This window comes from Phasianus colchicus, chromosome 1 (assembly GCF_987193195.1).
Source record: "Phasianus colchicus chromosome 1, bPhaCol1.hap1.1, whole genome shotgun sequence".
Taxonomy (NCBI): domain Eukaryota; kingdom Metazoa; phylum Chordata; class Aves; order Galliformes; family Phasianidae; genus Phasianus; species Phasianus colchicus.
In genome coordinates, this window is record NC_143436.1 from 126,392,365 (window position 1) to 126,414,435 (window position 22,071).

General features: G+C 39.3%; 1 protein-coding gene across 3 annotated transcripts in view; it reads right to left on the reverse strand.

Annotated features, from left to right (window-relative positions):
• The window catches only part of SHROOM2 (shroom family member 2), a 121,732-nt gene that overhangs the window by 69,070 nt on the left and 30,591 nt on the right, over positions 1 to 22,071 (reverse strand). For 2 of the 3 annotated variants that reach the window (XM_090125889.1, XM_031596116.2), the window contains exon 2: positions 4,188 to 4,339. In XM_090125889.1, coding sequence (XP_089982015.1) covers positions 4,188 to 4,339 — 152 coding nt within the window. Of the gene's footprint in view, positions 1 to 4,187; positions 4,340 to 22,071 lie in introns of those variants that run through there. The other variant, XM_090125902.1, reaches the window with a different exon arrangement.

Consider the following 22,071-nt stretch of genomic DNA (forward strand, 5'->3'; position numbering starts at 1 on the left):
CCATTTCTGCGTATATGTAATTAAGTAACTGTGCCAACAGTTAGACAAGGAGGTGAAATGGTCCTCATCAGGAGGCTTTCAATGTATAATTTGTTGAAAACATGAAGGTGCATGTACATTCTGTTCTCATGTCCATGCCTTACTGTCAGTAGTGCAGGGTCAGGCAGTTGAAGAAGTAGGAGAAGGGTGATGGCAGCCTGGCCAGCCCCAGGCCTGCCCACACAGCCAGCCATGGACACGCTGGAACATGAGAGGGGCTCCTTGCCAGCTCCTTCACAGTGTCCTGCTGAGTACACAGAGGTTTATTCTGCTGTTACTTGGAGCTCCTTTACAGGAAAGCCCTGATCCAAACCCCTCTGTATTCACAGGAAGTGCGTCTGAGATTGGCTTATTATGCACTGTGCCACTGAGAGGACAAGTTTCCTTTGCACTCATCTGGTTTCTGCCTCCACTTCTTCAATCTTGGTAACTTGCTGGCAGCAGGACAGGAGATACTAGAAAACACAGCTCTGAGCTGGAGACTGGGGCAGGAATGCATCCTGCTGCACAACCTGACACACATATCTTGCTCCTTGTTCAATCACAAGAAGTGAAAAATAATTCCAAACTTTCAAGGCTTTGTGGCATTTGCTTATGTCTGGCATGTACAAAGCAATGGAGATTATATTTTATCACTGGAAGAGATTATAACTACAACCACCTCAGTATCGACACTCAGGGCAATTTTACATGTTTTTATATAGACACATACGCATCTATTCTGAAAGAACAGAAATTCAAATCTTCTGTAAGAAATGTCCTCAGCATAATTTGTATCTTCCTAGGAAAGGAATCTACTCAAGAAATGATTCAGTATTATACTGAAGAATTAGCATGTAATTAAGATGTGTTGTTCTGACAAATCCACTTGAGAAAACAACACAAAGTTTCCTGAGTTCTCTATTAATTCAAGACCAAAGGTATATTGCTCTTGTTCAGTTATCAGTACTTGCAAGCTACTGAAATGTTGCATTTGTTGCTGAGCCTGTTGCACAGTCCTCATTTGGCTTAGAATGCAAGTATGCTAAGTTCAAAAAGGTAAAAAATAAAAAAATAAAAAAATAAAGCAAAGCATATGTGCTGGTAGACAGTAAATCTAGGCTTAGTATTTGGTACCACAGGCAATTTACTTAGAAAAAAGTACTTTCACCTCCTATACAGTTCAATGCATAAAAACAATCTTGTGGAAGCCAGGAACCACTGCTGAACCACAACAACCACACCAGAAAGATTTGCTACAGTTGCAAGTTAATTAAGTGAATGAAATGTGCTACTTACTAAGGCAGCACTTTTTTACTTGGTGTTATCTTTGTGTAAATTGGACTTCTGAAACAGAAATGGCATGCCCCATTACTTCCCAGGTACAGAAAGTTAGATCAATAAAAGATCAGGACTTGACATTACTGCATGAAATAGTGACCTGCACAGAAGAATTTCACATAGATCTTCACCTCAGAAGCAATGAATAAAAACTTAATATTCCAGATATCAGGAACTTCACAATGTTCCAGAAAAATTTTGTTAAGAAGTAATTTTGTCACAACATCTTTTTTTTTTCCATGCCTGGATGAGTTGAGAAATAGTTGGGAAAAAAAAAAAAAAAAAAAAAAAAGGTTTTCGACATAAAATCTAGAGCTTGCCTTTTCAGGCTAATTCCAACCAATATCCAGGACAAATGTTGTTAAAACTAAGATTCTTTGAATATCCAGGACTGGGTTGTTGAGTTTCAAACCATTTATCAGCTTTGCTTCAGATTATCACACTGGCATCCACAGGAAATAAAATGTTATTAATGCTACAGAAAAGCATCACAGTGTTAGACAAAGAACGGAGAGCAAACAAACAAAAGGAAGCTATGAGGAAGATTAATACATCATCTTATGCATAACTCAATGAAAAGGAATTGTGGGATTTTTCCCATTCTCCAAAGAGAACAGTAAGGGTGGATCTAAAGAAAACTGAAATAGTCTACAAATGCTAAGGCAGCCAGACATTTCAAGATCACTGTAAGTAATTAATGTGGAGACTGCCTCCAAAAGTGGTGGTTCTATCCAGCTGAAAACCTGCTTCCCCAAGTCATTTTGCAGTCAGATCAGTTCCCTGATCCAATTCAATCCAGATCTGCAGGAGTGCTCATACAAAGACTACACAACTGGCTTGCTTAAAGACAGGACTGTTTAAAGCACTCATAAAAATTCAGCCTAAGATTTAGAGCAAACAACATGAAACAATACTGTTGTTCAAACCATAACTTCTGCAACAGGACTTTTATAAAAAAACCTGCATCATTTGAACTTCCAACAGGAAAAGAAAAGCTGTTTCGGCACACAGAGAGCAGTGCATGAGAACAAGTTGGCCAGGAATAAAATGAGTCTGGGTGTTTAAAGGTTTCTGACCGTCAAAGGACTGATGTCCTAAGGCAACTTTCCAACAGAAAGAGCAAAGCTGAAAACACCCAAACAAAAACTCTGGCTAATTTCATTCAGTACTTTTTATTAAATTTTATCTAATATTATGCAGGCTTGCCAATGACCTAAAAAGCTCTTGCCTGTTTAAGCAGCTATAGAATTCTTCACTAATTTAGGACAAAAATGTTTTCCCTAACAGCCACTAAATCAGCCTCTTGGCCAGAACAGCTAGGTTGACTTGCCCACTGCACATGGGCTGAGGAAAGAAAAAGAGGAGTGACGAGAAAGGAGTGATGAAAATCCATCAGCTTTGCACCAAACTGCATGCAGGCATGCATAGCAATGGCACACTGTTGCCTGTGAAGTGCAGCACAAATCCCTAGACACAGATGAGTGCTTGATTAGCTGTATGAAAGTTCTCCAAAAGCACGTGCATGGAGAGAAATACTGATGACTGATGAGAATGGTTTAGGTGTGTCTATTGCTAGGTTATTTCAGGAATAAGCTTTCGGCCATTTCCAAGGACAGACCAGAATTCTCAGATTTTTAGCAAATTACAAGCACACAACTGAAAGCATTACAAAAGAGGGAATATTTTCACTTAAAGTTACGCATTCTAATTAAGACTTGCTGTCTTGGCAGATTCTTCAGTGTCAATAAAGCTTCCCAATTCTGAAATTCTCCATTTCGTTGACAGAAACAGCTGCTGTAATCTTCACTCTTTTTTTTTTTTTTTTTTTTTTTTTTTACAGGAATAGCCAATATAAGTTGAAAATGCTGAACATCAGTATGATTTCCAAGTTGCAAGAATTTTATTAGCTTAAGATCACAAACATTTGGGGAGAGCTTCTGGAAAGTCATTTCTGAGGACAGACTGTTTACCTGCAAAAGAAATCCAAGCTGCCACGACTGCATCTATTAAAAACACCTTAAACCACAGGTGAAAAGCATGTTTATACTCCTGTCCTCTGTCAGAGCTTTTTCACAAAACATGGTCCCTATTTGAGACAATTTCAGAAAGCTCATTATATTTACAGACTGGCTTTATCATCCACGTCAAACACAATTCTCAGCATTTTCAGTGTTGCAACAAAATTCTTTTTGATTCTAACAAAGACATCAAAAATTCACGCATGAAAGACCGCTTGCAATATTTTGATAAAATCAGAAAGTTCATACTGATTAGTGACAAAGATTATTTCTTGCTCAGTTTACCAGCTTTCTTTCTTTTTTTTTTTTTGTAATTATTCAATTTAACCTGATTTTAGCACCTGTTCATAACGCTGGAGACCCTAAGTATTCTCACAAAGCAGGGAAACACTTCTCCAGAAGCTTCATACACAACTCACACCTCAGATTCAAACTGGCCTGTACAGTAACTGTGCTAAAAAGCATTACCAATGTCAGCTTACAAACAAAGAGGAAGCAGGGAAAGGTGGACAGTGTGCTTCAGTATTCTACAGTATTATATCTGTATTCCAAGAGGGAAGAATGGAGCAGAGTACCTACTCCTCCCATTACAGCAGTATTCAAAAAATGCACTGCCTCAGTTTTTGCTTTGATCAACAGGCCACCTCTACCCATGTCTTCTTCTTTAAAGATTCTGTGTTCAAGAAGGAAGCAATGCTACTCATCATGAACTAAACGAGTCATAGCCTTGACAAGCCTTGGCAAATTTAGTTGTTCAGCAGATGAGAGACTGAAATACATTTGTTTTCCAGCTGATTATCGCAAGCTTACCTTTTTACTACAAGCTTTAGTGTCTTGTGTGAGCCTTTCACCAGACAGATTGCTTCTTGTCGGAACCCAGAGAGGCCCACATCATTGATGCCAACAATTTCATCCCCTGCCAGCAACTTGTCCACAGAAGCAGCTTTACTCCCATCTTCAATCTGAAGAAAAATCAAACCAAATGTGTAGAATTACTGAGGTTGCACAGTGACACATTTAAAATAAGCTAACGGAGTTTCAATACTGGCTTGATGCAATAATTGCAACAGTAATTAAGTGGCTAAAACACCTTAAAAAAAAGTTACAAACACTATAAAGAAAGAATAATGATACAGAGAAAATCAGAACAGGAAAGAAAAATAGGGGGAAACTTCCTGAGAAAATTAGAAAACTCCATGGAAATTTGGAATTCAAAAGAATATGTGATTTGGAGATCTGTTCAATACAGTACAGGTAACAACACTTGCAAATAGTGCTCTGGGCAGGCATCTTAAAATCTAGTTCTCCAGAAAAGGTAACCAATTATAGTAGCCATACAGTCAACAACATTAACCCACACAGTCAACTTCAAAAATCCAGCATCCTGTAAGACCTCAAAATATTGCATCACCGTCTGGTTTGGAAAATAAGCTTATTTTTATAAGACATTTAACATTTTAGAGAATTTACAGTCCATATAGATAATTAAGAGCTCTAGCTAGAGGAAGAGATTATGATCTGAGATCTAAACCATTCATACAGCATGTTTCACTGCCAAAGAATACAGTCATGCCAAGGGATACACACTGGAAGATTGTTTTGCTTCTATTACATGCACTGAATTTTTACTTATTTAACTATTGATAATATGTGGTGAAATATGTACACAACAAATTTAAGAGTCACTTTTTGGCAATTCCAAGAAGAAAACACTCCCATTAGAAGCTGTCCATTTTTAGAATGTAAAAGAAATCCCAAAAGCTCAATCTGCCAGACTAACAAGTACTAACAGTTTAAACTGATTTCAAACAAATGTTGAAGACCTTGCAATTCAGGTCCCAAGCTTATTTGGTTTGCTCCTTTCTCTTCCCGCAGACAAACGCACCTTTTGGCCTCTCAGTTGCTTGGAATCATGACCTATGCATTTAGGTTTCTTTATTCCTCCCTCACTTGCTCATAATCCATATCTCATCTCCTCTTACAGACTTGACACTTCATGTTCAAAGCAAAGATTTTAATTTATGTCTTCATTTTATTTTGCCTCCATTACAGTATCTCTAAGTCCCTTATTATTAAATGCCAGTGAATCTACAAAGAAAAATTCCTTGTAATTGCCGCAACTACAGAAAGCTTCATAAAGAACAGCCAAAGTCAATCATCAACAAGATAAATCCTGAGGAAGCCTAACTTCATGAAATCCAGAGCTCACGGTACAGGTTATCAGGATACTCCAGCAGTGAAAGTCTAAATTAAATAACCTAATAAAATAAGCAATATCTCTTGATGAAAGTCCATTAGGATGATCTCATGCACCACAGCAATCTCATTTCATACACATAAAAGCTCTCTTTATGTAATTTCAGGATAGATGTTCTTAAAAATCTCCAGACCTTTAAATCTAAGCCCAAAAGAATGTCACGTAAAAATGCTTAGTCTTATACACCATTCCAAAACACTCACTATTCATACTAATTGAGTAGCTGAATTTTCAGAACTTCTTATCTTAATAAAAACACAGATAATTAAAGACAGAGTAAGTTTCTACATGCTGATACATCTAGCTCTCAAGCTGTGACCCGCCTGTGACCTGCCTGCCTATCTTCTGAACATCAAGAATTTATGAAAATATTCAATTCTCAGACCAAATCTACAGTAAAGTTGAAAGCTGGGGAGCAGCAGTGGAAATCACTTAAATGCAGGTCAAGATTTGAAATCAGCATTGTTGAGAATGGAGTGTCTGCCCTACTAGGAACACCAAAGCTAGGCAGAGCTAAATGAGAGAACAAACAACAGGGGACTCATGAATCCCAACCCTCCTCCTAAGTGGCAATCAACAGTCTTTCAATTATCCAGATGCATTTCTAGATTGCTTCTGAGGTCTAAAACCCAGCAGGTCAGAATAACAGAGAGAAAATGCTAATGAAAGGCAGATTTGAATCAGAGAGATGTAAGGAGAAGGTCAAACAGAGGTGAAAAAAAGGAAAATAAGTTGCAGGAGTACACATTACAAACTACAGAATGTAGATGCCAACCCACTGCAGCTCAGTAAAGTACCAACTCAATAAGAAGGGGTGAGAAGTCCAGGTGCCACATAGATGTCAACAACTCAGAAGACAGGGCTTGAAGACCTTGACAAGGTCTTTTTTTGCCTTAAAAAATAAAAAAATAATTTAAAAAATTCTGTCTCCTGGGGTTTCAAGGAATGTTCATTGTTCTCTGTAAGGATGTTTGTTTTTTCTTTAGGGTGGCAATGCACTGACTGCAGGGAATATTCAGTTACCTCCTCTGAGTTTTCATTTCAGCAGGGAGGCTACACATTCCACACAGAGTAAACTTTCCAAACAGACTCTGTCCAAAACATTAACCACTCCCACAAATAACAAAAAATAATAATTAAAAAAACAACACATACAAAAAAATCAAACACTAGAACCCAGAAAAAGGTGTACCATAAACTAAGCACAATCTTGAAAGCAAATCCCCTGAAAACTGGAAGCGGCTTCCATTAAAATGCTGCCTCCAAATCAGTTGTTGATAGGGAGAATAAAAACTACGTATCCACTCACAGTAAAAGTCTCCCTGAGCTGAACAAATTCAAACATAAATCCTTCTTACTGTCTCTACCTCAGGTCACTGTATGGCTGCATGAATGCCATCATTCCACTTGACAATGCACTTTTACTGGAAACGGGACTGTTGGCTAGACAGGAAAAAATAGTTCCTTCAGTTACACTACAGGTGATTTAGATATAGTGACTGAAAAATGCAGTGGATTTTGCACACATCTAAGGAAACACAGCCATAAAGATTAATAAGGCAAAGATCTCAGAAAGTACAGTGCTTATCTGCCTCCTCTGCTCACACTTTCACAGTGCCATTCCAGTTGCTCTTCCAGGTTTTCTCTTTTTTTTGTTTACTATGTTTTGCCCCCCTACCCTCCCCCTTTTTTTTTAATTCAACTCTTTACATATTTTCCATCTTCAGTACTGTAAATCCCAACCAACATACATACACTTTCTAGCAATAGCAACTACACTTGAAAAACTCACCCTTATTTTTCACACCTCAGACCTGAATTTATTTCACTCATCCACCCACAACGTTAAATATGCCATGCTACAGCAGAATTTAAACCCACATTTTAAGACTTAAGCTTATATTGCTTATTTAACCAACAAACAATTTCTTTCCGAGTTTCAGGTGCCCAGAAAGACCTTCAGGAAAGAGCTGAAAACAAAGGCTTGAGGGAGGTTTTTAAATGAAACCTTCCACAAAAAATCAGCAAGTCATGTGCAGCAGGCAGATGTGATGGGGAGACAGCCTCAAGCAAGACACAATCAAGAAAACTAATGCTTTATTTTCTTATAAATAAGAAACCTAAACCTCTGAAAAACAAGCACAGTTTTACTTCTCACCTTGGATGATTAAGAAAGAGTTCTAGAAATCCCCTCAAACCATCTTTTCAATATGTATTAACAAATTAGACTTCTCTTATTATGCTAAGTTAACAAGACGAAACAGCGTGACTTCCTATCCTTAGCAGGGACGCTGATATTGCAACAAAAAAGTGTTTTCAAGAGGAGAGGAAGAGGATGTTTGCTGACAGAAAGCCTCTGTTTAGACAGCCTCCAACTCTCACTCTTCTGTCCTTGATGACCTCCCTATGGCCAAGAACAAAGGCAAATTTCAGGACCTGTGAATGAGTGAGGGTTGTAACCACAGGCTTCTGCTGTCATAGCGATATGGACATTAAGTGCTGTATCCCAAAGTCATTCTTGGCTATAAAATATTCTGACACTGGAAGAGGGATAGAAGAGATATACGCAGGTAATGCTTAAGACAATGGTGTGAATGAAAAAAAAAAAGCCCACAAACATACTGCAGCATGTGCAGTTCTGTCAGTGTACAGGAGAGAGGGTTTCAAACAGGGCAGTGGAGAGAAGTGCAACAGCTAGACACACCAACACATTCCAGGGACATTTAGGGTCTGGATTCCCATTGTTGGTAACACATGTAAAAGGGAAAATAATAGCTTATGTCTGCAGCTTTAAAATGTGGTAGTGTTGAGGGGATACACCACTGCTAGAATGTGACCCATTAACTTCTATGTTTACCAGAGCTGACGCTTTCTGTTAAATACCCACATTCCTCTATAGGCACCTGTATAAACAAGCGGGAGGCAGGTTGGGGAAGTGCAGTGTCACACCAGATATCTCGTTTCATTTACCATGACGACACCGGGACAGTCTTGTCCAGGCTCTGTGGGCAGGGTGGGAGACGGGATGGAAACCCAAGCCCAGAGACAAACACAGGAAAAAACAGCTCCACTTATCAACATTCTGCCATCAGCTGTGATAAACTATCATAACTCACTTCTCGTGCAGCCAAGAAATCATTTTGTCTTGTGAGCATCTAATATGGATTAAAAAAAGAACCAACAACAAACAAACTTCGTATGAGATCTTCAGAACCAGTGAAATGTAGGAAACGTTAGCTATTTTGAGTTGCACGGAGTTAAACAAAGGAGAAATATCTTTATAGCTAAAACTTGCCATTTGTGTAACTTGGAGGAAACAACAGAAGTACAGCACAGAGCAAATCCATTCCAAGTGCTTCACTGGCAGGATTCATGGCTCAAGCTGGGGCAGGATGAAGTGGGGCTGCAAACTGCATCAGGCCCAAACTGAAGGGAAGGCAGTGGGTGCACACATACATAAGTAGGCCTCACGCAGGCATGCACACAAAGCCAGCATATGCAACTATTCATTCTTTCATATCATCTCTTCCCATCTTCAGATTTAGTACCTGAACAGTAAAAGAGACTGCTGGAAGGACATCTGAGCAGGGAACTACCTATGGCCCCATTTGCAGATAAGTTCAGAAGCCAAACTGGAAAAAACACCCCAGCGCGGTCTGTGGCAAAGCAAGGAATTCACACACACCTTCAGGCCACCAGCTGGTTATCTCTCACCAAGCAACCACTCCTCAAGGCTATCAGTCTTATGCTCTGCGTCAGCCACCAGACATGAGCTTGGAGGCACAGCTCCGGAAGAAGAATGCCTAACTAGGTGGTACCAACACACAAAGAGCAGGTCTATCCACTGCCAGCCATTGCTATCAATCTGGTGATGGCTGCACTTTTAGCAGCCAAACATCCGCTAACAGTGATCCTCTTCAGCGGCACTCCATGTCAACAAAGAAGCCTGAGTTTCACTGCTGCTTGGTGTCATCCTTCACATCCCACTAGTTATTGCCTATGCTTGCTCTTGCTTGGATTATTATTAAATTTCACAGCAAACTGGGTTAGATTTTATGGCTATTTGGACCAGGACAGTGTGCTTCTCTAAAGGCAGCTTCTTTCTTCCCTAAACCTCAGTGCTAAGGCAGACGTGAAACGCAGGCAGGGCAATGCTCTCAAAGCTCTCAGCATCACATGGCACAGACCAGCTCTGGTCTGACGGGAACACTGCCTTCTGTCAGTGGTGCTGCTTCACAACCAGGCTGGAGACAGTTTTTAAAGGGCAGAGTTCAGCAGTATGGCACTGTCTTTCATAGCCATTTCTAATTGCTTTATATTTGGTGTATTTAAACAGTTGGATATTTGCCCAGCATTTTTCTTAAAACAAGCATTCTATTTGGAAAAGCTGTCACTCGGTACAGTTCTTGAGTATTTGTTCAATCCTTGTGATGGTGTCCATTCTACTCTTGGATTAAGGGCCTGCAGTCACTTTCCCTCAAGCAGGCTGCTCTTGTAGGGGATTTATTATAGCTGTAAGAACTGACTCCAGGCTGAAACATGACTTCAGAGTTCCTCAAACCAGAAGTGTTTGAGGAGCATGGCAAAAACTCTAACACTACTCTTTTTAAAAAGAGTTTGAAGTTTGAAAAAGTGAACATTGAAGGTTTGTAAAGAAGGTTTGTAAAGACTTTTTTTTTCTGAACTGATTCCATTGTTACAGCAGCATTTCATCCATGTTCAACACTGGTGCAGAACAAACAAAAAAAAACAAACAAACCACCCCCAAATAGTTGACCTCGATTGTCTTGAAAGCACAGAGTTAATGTATCAGAAGAAGGAAGAGGAGCAGTCTAGTAGCAGAGATGCCTGATTTGCCATTAGCACCTGAGGTTTCCTGCACAAATGTTGCAGCTCCTAAACAAATTTACTTTTTCCAATTCAGCGTGATTTATCACAACAGCACGTAGAAAGCACATCTAGGCCTCTACATCCCCACACCACCCATCCCAGCAAGCCTGCCATATACAACAATCTCCTCAGGGTAAATACATATGTACAAACCCAAGGTTTTAAGGGGATCTTCCTATGCAAGAGCCCCTCTAGGGCAGTGTACATCAGAAAGGGAAGCCCCTGAGCTGGCAGTGGTAACAGCTCACGGTTTAATTTCTTTTTTCCTAACACATCATCAGCATCCAGACATTCTCCTACTGCTGTTAATTAGTACAGCATTAGTCCAGACATGTGCATGCCATGTTTAAGAATCACTTGAGAAATGCTAACTCATTTATTTTCAGCCAAGAGCTTGCTCTTGTATTTTACAGAGGATAATGACACGTGAACCACAAAAACTTATCTGAACTTATGGATATGTTTTTAAAATGCATTTCCATCTTTTTTTTTTCAAAGTGACAAAATGTAAGAAAGGAGCTACATGTCCATGCTGTGAAAGGCATACATATTGGCAGAAAGCCAAAATAGGACTTACTTTGCTATGTAGGGTTCACTTATTCTCACACACCTTCCATCAAAGAAGTTTGAAAGGGTTAGCTTACAGGTATTTTCTTGTGCAAATTTACTTACAGATGATTATATATAGACTGTTTATGTATGTAATCTCTGCAGTTACCATTAAGCATTCTTTATAGGCCTACATTTTTGTACTTACAGCTACCATGAACAATGATAAGAACAGATAAAAAAGGAGGTTATGCATAGAAACAACTTGCGTTTTATCTTTTCAAACTGATAACAAGAACAGAATTCCAAGAGGAAAAATATGACCTGACAAAGTAATCTTTACAATCATAAGGTTCAAGGCTTTTTTACTTTGCAGCAACCATATACTTCCACAAGGTTGACTTTGCTTTCTGCCTTCCTGTTCATCCCAGGAAAATAACATCACAGCTTGCCAACGTGCCCTTGACAGTAACATGCTGAGTGCAGCCCAGCAGTCTGTGCAATGCCACTGCTTCACTAGGGAAAAGGCATGACTTACTGACAAAATAAAAATAATTATTATGGAGTGTCTGTGCAGTCATGCAGGTATGACTTTGCAATAATTACAATAGAAAAGTCCTTTTTCATTTACTTTATAGACTGTGAAGAACTCCAACAGGCCTCAGAAGAAGTCTCTGAAATATCTATTAGGCAGTAGTTGAATACCTACTGAAGAATGCACCTATCTTACTCGTGAGTCTAAATGTTAACCTTCTACATAAAATTTAAGTTGCATCTATGCCTATGTTTACTGACTGCAGTATCTTCCAAGAAAAAAAAAAAAAAAGCAATGCTTCCAGACAAAGGTAGCACTAAATAAGACCAAGTAACAGAAAAAAACATCCTCATTCCCTGTTAGTTTCCAAACTAATGACCTACTCATACAAAAACAGAGATAGCAATTTCTTGAACAAGAACTTCCCTCTGAACTATTAGTCTCTTAAAGTCTCACTAAGGTGCTGACTTTCAAAACATGTCTTATTTTTTTATTCCTCTGCCGATTCTTCTGCCAAAGAAAGTCTCAAAGGAAGGGTCAAGTTCCTCCTAACATTTCAGTTTGCTGACAACAAATTTTGTTCTTTGCATTAACTATTGCTCACTGATCAGAAGTGGTATTCAGTCAGACTCACAAAGTACGCAAATTACAGACTGATGCCATATTTTTGCCACTATCTTCCTCAACAATTCTAACATTTAAAGCCAAGCTGAAACAAGAAAACATACTTACTCCTCCCTCCCCAGTGCTCTAAGGTCCTTTCCAACCTAAGCCATTCTATGATTCAATGAAACAGAATCTATCTTAATTCATCATTACACAATCTGTTCAACCCCTCTCACTACAAGTATGCAGTACTTCAAACTGCACAGATGCAAGTAGCTGTTGTCATTCCATCAGACCCACTTATCTGCTGTATATTCAGTATGCAACCTCAATTCTCCTTTCTTACAGGAATAAAAAACCGGAAGTTAGTGGGAAGACTCAAGAAAACAAAAATAACTATTATTACAGAAGCAAAAGAGGTCAAGGTAACCTTGTCCTTAGTTTCTCCTCTGTTCAAGTTTATTCTGTTTGCAGCCCAGTAAAGAAAAATCTTCCCCCATTCCAGTTTCACCCAGTGTTCAAAAATAAAAAGGCAAAGCAAGCAAACGCTAAAGATGATATAAAACATACTTTTCTAGGGCACAAACTGTCAGACAACTGCTTCCCAAACAAGGATAGAAAGTCCAGAAAGCAAATTTTGGAAACGACTGCATGTTGGTTTTTGCCCAAGTTGTTTCACTTTCTGAATTTGCAGTATCTGAACCTCCTGATGCAGGCACCACAGAATTGCTCTTACAGGGAGAGACTGCTAACACAGCCCACGTGAATCTCTCATGACACCATGGCAATAAAAGTCAAAAAGCTTAACAATAAAAAGCTTGGCAGTATTTTTATTCAGTATAATGAGAAGATATTTCATGGTACCCAACCACCTTACCTAAGGCGTACATTCATATGAGCAGGGTGTGAAACAAACATCATTCATCTATTGCTAAGCACCAACTTCTTAAGTCTACTCTGAGTCACAAACCATAAACAAGCAAAATCCAAATCTACAGAGGACTAATGCATAGCAATTTGCACCCCAAATCATCACTCGCACTGCCCTCTTCATCTCTCCATTAGTGTTCCTTTGAATTCCAGCTCTGAAAGATATGCTATTAAAAACAAATAAATTCCCTCCCCTCCCTCCTTTTTTTGTTTTCTAAACAGACCTAGTTGCTCACTACTTCAGCTCTTAAACTCTGCTACTCAGTATCACCACGGAACATCAGAAGAAACTCCTTCCTCACGGAAAATTTACTGTAGAAATCAGACGTTCAAGCACTTTTGGCATCTCTGGGAATATCCTGTCACTTCCTATTTTAGAGCTCTAATTCTTCCTAGGATAAATGAAAGATAATTAACTAATTAGATAATTACACTGGGGCATTTAATTCACACTCACATGAGAAAGGTGATATTTTTTTTCTTAAGAAATTCTAGCATTGTGCTGTGGATTTGCAACTAATGCATTAAAATCACCATAGAGTAAAGTAACATAAATTTACAGAAAATATACAAATAAGCATTTCAAGAAGCTGCATGTATTTAGCAAATCTTGATGGAACACAGGAGAAACTTTTATGTTCTGAAATTGGAGCATGCTTACTACTCTAACTGGACATTTTCCAAATTGGCTTTCATTTGTAGCTCTCCTTCAAAAGCTTCAACATACAACAGATGTTGATGACATAATTAAGAGCAAGCACATCAATTGAAAAAAAAAGTTGTTTTAAAGAAATACCAAAACTTCACACACTCATGCAATTAGCTGCTCTTCCTGATTAAGAGAGTATGCACTTAATTACATCAGAATTACATCATTTTGCCTAGTGTCTTTAGTTCTATTTGGCAAAAGAACTGATCACATGTGCATACACACTAATGCAGCTCAACACTCACCAACCCACCACACAGCACTTGCAGAAGTATGAGTGGAATTTCAGGGAAGGATGTTTGTACAGCAGTTCTTGAACCAAAAGAAAAAGGTTGCAATTATCCTTCTATTTTTCTCACGAAGTGATCCCACCACCTATATATGCACATGTGCATATCATAAGTGTGGCTTATGTCTCACACTGCCGCGTACGCTGGTGAAAAAGAACACTTCTCAGACTTGTGTATCCCAGCATAATGGTCTTAATAAAAAAAATATTCATGTCTTATCACGCCGGATTAGGATGTCAGCATTGCCAAGACTGTTTTAAGTACTGTACTGAACAGGAAATCTTGAACTCATACATCCTGGTAACTGACAGACAATTAAAGACGGCTTATACCACTGCCTTAAAATGAGTCTGACACTGTTAAGGAAACTGAGAATATTGTGGAACCCACCAGATACTGTCTGTATTATTTATGAACACCATGGAACAGCTGTTTTCCTTTGAGACAAGACGGATCTTAAAAGCATGAGCCAAAGAATGCAGAGAGCTGGCAGCAAAGCAGTACCTTTTCCACTCTTTGGTCCTCTAGAAAATTTCTCTAAAGGCAAATTCTCGCGACCACCTTCACAGAAAAGCCATGCAGACTTCTGAAGGGTCACTGCAGGCTTAACACCCAAAATTTGCCTTTCATTCCCACGACTGTCACCATAAGCTTTTTTCCCCCAATAGGATAGCCTGAACATATCCTAATTCTGCAAATGGCAAAGCGCAAACAAAGGATTTCCTAGGCAAAAATACTGAATTTTGTTTTACGTGTAAGATCTATGCACCTAGGAGGAGATTCAATAGCAAAGTAGCATTTCTGTAAACACAGACTCAGAGGTTGCAACTTAAAGGTAAATCAAACTCATTGTTGAAGATCACTAAGTCAAAGCATCATAGAACTCAGCTACGTTTTGATTTGACTAAACTGGTAAGCGAGCTTTCTTCTTCCCAATGAAAAAGACAACAGGTTTTTGTATCATTTGTTTTGGAAAAAGGGGTTCACCAGACTTCTGTAGAGTAATACAGCGTTTTGCAATTAAGTGAACAGCAGCACCTGGTAAAGCTTGTTAAGGATCCAAGAATACGATCAACACTGTGTTAGTTGCATTATGAACTCAATCATGAAAACAGTTCACTTTTATTTTTATAAATAAAAACTGTATTCAGAGTCTTGTAATTTCAATAATATTTAGGTTTGGAAAATGCCTCCTGCTTTTGCCTCATGTCTGCCTTCATTCTGGATTGTTAACAGTGCAGTTTTAAGCTTCACAAAACTACCCTTGAGGCCAAATCACGCCACTTCCAAATGCTTGAGTGATCTCTCACTCTTAGGTAAATCCACCACACAAATGGTCTTCAACCATTTCCCAGCTGAAGCTTAAAATCTACAACTCATGCTTACTTCAAGCTTTCCAACAATCTTTCCAACAGGAAAGTTTGTTGCTTTGTTATAATCAGAAATACCCATCTCAAAACTGCTTGAAAATTTTCACTGCGTGAATTTTCAGCCAAATAAACCCGAGCAAATTCTTCCTAGGACTGTTCATTCATAGGTCTCTTCATCCATAGGTGCTTACATAATGAGTTGAGGTACTGAAAAAAAAAAAATCGTTGGAGATTTTTTTCATCATATCATAGAGAGAGTGGCACGCACACTGCTGAGTGGATCGATCCCTCAGTAGTGCTCAGAACGGAGCTGCTGCTCAACAGGTTGGCTTTTTGGAGATGGATCCTTTAATTGCTAATGACACGGCAATATGTTTTAGTCACAACTTATTAGGAAGGGGCTTTGGAAAACATGCTCTTTTTAGTCCAATATCTGACAGATGTGGCATAGTAACAAAGAAAAGTAATTACAGGATTCTCTTACTGCTTTCATCAGTGTTTATGCACTTCACTTTACTTATTATTGCTTCAATACTAGGAACTGAAATCTGTACTTAAGTCCGCTCCCTCATCTCTCCTCCAAAAAGCATCCTAGCCACACTCCTCAAAAAAGAACATGAAGGATAGAAAAGCATCACTTTTGCCACTGCCTACTTCAGCCTGGTCTTTATAGAGAGTGCAATTTGTACTTCGCAACTCTAAAAGACGAGAAGAGAAATGGGAGGTGAAAAAAGAATCGAGGGTTCACTCTTGTGGTTTGCAAATTCACTTTGTTACTGCAGTCTTGACTCTGGCTTTTGAATCAGCTGGGCAGAAGTCTGAATTTCTGCGCACAGACATTCATGCCGAGCTATTTCTGTAAGAAGCTCCTTGTTGGACTGAGAAGTTTCTGGGTTACCTATTTCAAGCACCTTGCTACCATAAACTCTAGGCACTAAAAGTTGATGACCAGCTTGTATTTATTAGAGGGTTTTTTTGTTTGCTTAAGCTATCTATGCATCTGAAGATTTGTTAGCTCCTGAAGATGAACTTTGCTATTTTGCTAATAACTGCAATTCCACTTTTAACAAACAAAACAAATGGTATACTTAAAAGCAGACCTCAGACTTTTGCCTGTTTAATATTAAAAGGGTATATTATTATTATAGACCAAAATTTAAGACTGTTGAAATTAAGAATATGTTACAAACTTCTTAGTAAGTAAACAGCTTGATGATTTTCTTTTGTTAGAGTTACCTCTACTCTCTCTGTTTTTGTTAGCTCCTTTATCAGCTGAGGACTATAGGAAACATGAATTCACATGACTTAGTTTCTCCTGTATATGTACAGCTAATGTTTCATAAATAAAGTCTGCACCTCCCAAAGACACTCTGGGAGGGGAAAAACACTACAGACACACCAGAATGACAGGTAGCCCTAGGAACCTGGAGGAAAGTTGCACTAGTGTCCTTGTTTTTTTTTTGGTTTGTTTGTTTGTTTGTTTTCTTATGTTTCCAGAAGTGCAGATACACCTGCTCGGGAATACATCCCAAAGTTTCCTGGCAAGCTGAATGAGCTCTGCTTCCACTGAACTGAGGAGAAAAACACAAGGAAGCAGAGATGGGCTAGCAAGAGCTCATTCAAATTGGCCTGGATCCATTTCACATCACAGATATGAACAGCCAAGGTATTGTACCAGTATGGTTTGCAATTGGTGCTTCCTCACATGCTCAACAGAAGGAAGAACTGCAGCTTTTTACACTGGGGGGTTTCCAAGGGATGAGTAAGACTGAAGTGCAGGAAGTCAGATAACTGTGCTATGAAAGACCCGTAAATCCCATTTATTTATCTAAGGAAAGCTGTAAGGACTTCCTGCATTCTTATTCTTTATTTTCCAAGTTACACAAAATAACTGTAAGAAGAAACATTTCATTAAACTCTCTGAAGCGCATATGTTAGTACTACTTAAATAAAGCATAGTGTACCTAAAATATCTCTAATTTCCATCATTTTCTAACCTGCTGGTTTCTTGTACAAAAACGCAGAGATTCTCTTACTCTAACACGTTAATTAGTTACATGAAGCTGGAAAGACTGACTACAGCCAGGATTTTAGAGCTACAACAGATCTGTTATGCTTAATGGTCACTGGTCTTTCATTTTCCACGCAACACTCAAATCTCCCTGCATCTTCCACGTGGTTACCCAAGCCACAGATTTGTTTTCATCTCCTAGTCATAATTTCCTCACTACAAACAAAAATCCCCTACAACAGATGGCAGCAGAGGGGCAGTTTGACAAAATCACCTCTGAAATGGAAGTGCACATAAAGCAAAGGTCTACCATTGAATTCCTCCATGCAGAAAAAATGGCACCTACTGACAAGCATCAATGCTTGCTGAATGTTTGTAGAGATCAAGGAGTGGATGTGAGCACAGTGAGGCAGGGGGTGGTGTACTTCAGCAGTGGCAACATGAAAGACAAGCCTTGTTCCAGATGGCCATCCACAGCTGTCACACCATGAAATGACGAGTGTCTCAATCAGCTCATCTGTGCAAGTTGGTAGATTACAAGCAGAGAACTGGTTATGGAGTTGAATATCAGCTTCAATACATTGGAAACTAGTGGCAGTGTTCAAGTATCACAAAGTTTCTGTCAGGTGGGACCCACAAATGCTCACACAGGAACAGAATGAACACTGTATGCAAGTTTGTTAACAAGCTTGTGAACAAATACAAGGCTGAGGGTGACAGTTTCCTTGCTCACATCCTTACAGGTGGTAAGATGTGGTGTCATCACTACAAACCAGATTTAAAACAGCAGTCCATGGAATGGCAATATTTGCCCTCAGCAAGTAAAGTGATGTGCACTGTCTTCTGGGGGAGCAAAGGGGTGATCCTTTTGGGTTATCTGAAACCCATAAAAAACAGTAACTCCAGCGACTTCAGCACAATCCTGACTAAGCTTTAGGCTCAAACTAACAGAGTCAAGCCAGAGAAAAAGACAATTTTTCTCACGCAACATGGTAATGCCAGACCCCATACCAGTTTGAAGACCGTGTAGAGTACTGCCAATCTTGGCTGGACTGTCCTGCCACACCCACTGTGTAGTCTGGATTTTCTATCTCCTGACATTCATCTCTTTGGGCCATTGAAAAATAGACTGAATGAGCAACATTTTCCTAGCAACACCACCATCATAGTAGCTGTGAAGCAGCGAGTCCCCTCAACTGGTGCAAAGTTTTTTTTTTTTTAATTATTATTATTATTATTATTTGTACAAGCACAGCACATGGGTTCTTGTTCATCACTGTCAAAAATCCATAGCTAATGGTGGTAACTTGTGCTATATAGTGTTACAGTGCTCTGTGTATCTGCTGCAGTTTCCATGGAAATAAACAGGAGGCATTATTTTTTAGAGTGGCCTATGGACTATAGTTATTATTTGTATTCCAAAGTTGAATGTACTTGCTGAAAGTACAATCATTTTCAGTATATATCTTCTGAATACTTCACATCTTTACTACTCATATCTTCAAATTTTTTTTTGGACAGTGGCCTTCCCATGAAGTTTAAGGCTCCTCTGCGATTCAGAATATACACTCTTCCTAGAATACTGCTGTACTTCATCTCATACTGGATTATTGCATTTCATATTTATCTGAAAGACACAAGATGCAAAGAACAGGCCTCTCAGTTGACTAGCTTAATTATTAAAAGTGACTGAAGTACTTTTGGGGTCCAATACACGGTCATGCTACACAGCAGTTTAATCAGGAATAAGAAAGCAAGCCTACAAAGAGTCCATTTGTTCTGCTTCAGAGGTTTATCCTCCCAGTCCTACACACACAGCCACTACAGTGATGACTGTATTAAAGGCTACCAGTTTTCTCCCTTCGCTGCTTCACTGTAAGCAAATCTCCAGGAGCCAAGCACTGTAAGCACTACCACTCATGCGATGCTCTCCACAGCGATCTAAGAGATACACGACCAGACAGTCTGCTGCCATAGAGCCAGCAATATCATCTGATATCACAACTATGGCTGGGTAGCTCAGTATTAATTTTTCAAGAGCTGAGAACAAAGCAGTGAGTAAACAGGTAACTCAATGTACTTAATAATGTTATGATTTGCTCACTAATATTGCTGTAGAAATGTAGTTCGAAAAAAAATAAAAGGAGAAAACTTCCTACGAACGGGGAACCAGAAGTTCAAAACTCACTAAAAATGTTGCTTACTTCACCCTAAATCCGAATGTGCATTTCCAGGATTCTTATAGAGAGCCTGTCAAATGCAAACAAGGAAAAACTGGCTAAGCTTTCAAACTTGCGCAATTTAAAAAATGGTCTCCTGATAAGGAACACAAGCCTCCTTCTCTGCCAGTACTTGGTAATGCTATTCCTCTGTGCTGGTGTTACATTGCACCTCCCCAGCCTTTCATTCTTTTATTTCTTCACAAATTGAAAACACTTTTCTTCAGGATGATAAGCTAGATTAGGAGGCAATACAAGCAGCTTATTAATTATACATATGCACAAGGAGCACAACAGTTGCTCTGCTTGTCAAGAGGATTTAAAATATAAGCAGCACAGGGCCAGAAACACACCTAGTGAACAGCGAGTCTCTGTCACAAGAGTACAAGAGTGAAGGTCTTTTACTGACAAAAAGTCCTAGGTAAGACTTACCAGCACATATTCAAATTCTGTGCAAAAAGAGAAGAAAAGTCACACTGTAGTCGAGTTTAACATGAAAGAAGTTTTCAGTACGCTGAATGATAAATACATTTTTTAAAAAGCACATTTAATGCAAGCCCATTTTGCAGTGTGTCACAATTTTCTAAGAACAAATTTCCTGAACTCCAAAAGCCTAACCATCAGCCTCCTTCATAGAGGAGCACCGTCTGGAACCTCAAAGGCTGTATCAACTTTTTTCAGAAGTATGAGCTTTATCCAAACTCAAAGAAAACAAAAAAAAAGAGAAGAAGAAAGTAAACATGAAGAAGAACACAAAGCTTACGTTCTTACAAAAATCCACTTGTGACAAGGCCTGCTTTTATCCTGTGCTACCACTGAACAGAGACAAACAAAGGGTAATTCTATGACTGGGTGTGCAGCAGCAGAGACCAGCCCCTGGCACTGCACTGGCCAGCAGAGGAGCACAGGCACTGTTGAGAGCACTGCCATTGCTACTGGCCTCACAGCATCACACACCTCCTTGCCCCGAGCTCCTTCCTGCCTGCAGGCACCTTGCGGTCCTGCACGTGTGGGCTTGCAAGAAGATTTATTCTGTGCTTCCATGGCTGCGTTCCTATGTGAACAAACACATGGTACAGAAGGTCCTGAACACGGCCTCCTACCTACCCTGAAAGCTCTCCCCCACCCATCTTGCTCCAGGATAGGCCTATTGTGAAATATTCAGGTTCTCAGATCAGTAAATTGCAACGTGAACCTGGGAACAACTAGACAACACTGAAGGCAGTGGATTAGCCCTTTCAGCCTGAAAAACAACAATAACAAGAAAAAACAGAAAAACTTCTTTTAGTTTTGTTTGTTTGTTTGTTTTAAGTTGAAGCATTATTTTACAACAGTCTATTACAGCCTCCTAACCGCCTCAAATACAAATTGTGTTGAAATAGTTACAATACTGCTGCATTAACAAGGTTGAAATATTTACAGGTTCACTTAAGCCTACCAAATCTGCAGCTCATCTTTGTGGGGAAAGAGTTACGCTGCGTAACATTTGAGTTAGGGATTACTTCTGCTGTTTTGTGGCTGATAAATTCAGAGCCATTTCTGTCAGGCTGTGCCTTGCTTGTGGATGATCCCTCCCAAAGACTCGACAAACACACACACACGAAGGTGAAGCACAGAACCCCTCTACAGGCCTTCTAAACCTGCTTGTCAGCATGGTGAATGGCACAGCAGTGCAAACGACTGCTTTAAGGAACTTTGTAGACAAAGTAATACTCATTTTTGTGTGCATGAGAAGACACGCAGCAAAGCATTCTGCATGAGTTACTGTAGAGCAATTTGACTGAAGTATTGTACCCAGCAAAACAGTGATCCAAATCAAGTAATTAAGATGGGAGGAGGAAACAAAGGAAAACAGTCCAAATCAAAGGAGGCATATTCCTCAGGGGTTATAAAAATAGTTCTGTGGCTGAAGAGACAGAACACTTCTGTTAAATGGACACACTGGCAACATTTAAAAGCATTAAGGTAGAGTCTAAACATGTTGAAATTTAACAAGTTTTCCCTAAGATTAATGGAAATGGCCACATGACTCCAGTCACGAAAAGTTAAATTTCTTTATGTGTTTGCTTTTAAAAAAGAAAGGTACAGATTGCAGAAGATACATCAAGCTCTAGCTCACAAATACCTATTCTGGCATTAAAGCAGTATTGCAATACACCGAACAACAACAAAACAGGATTGTTTCCAAAGTGTTTAATCCTGAAGTAAGTTTCTATTAAATTCAGTTTGCTGAGATGCTGAACAGGCAGACTGGAGACACAGAAAGATGTTACCAGTTCATTACTCTCACTCGAGAAGAGCTTTAAGGGAATGCTTGCAGTATGACTA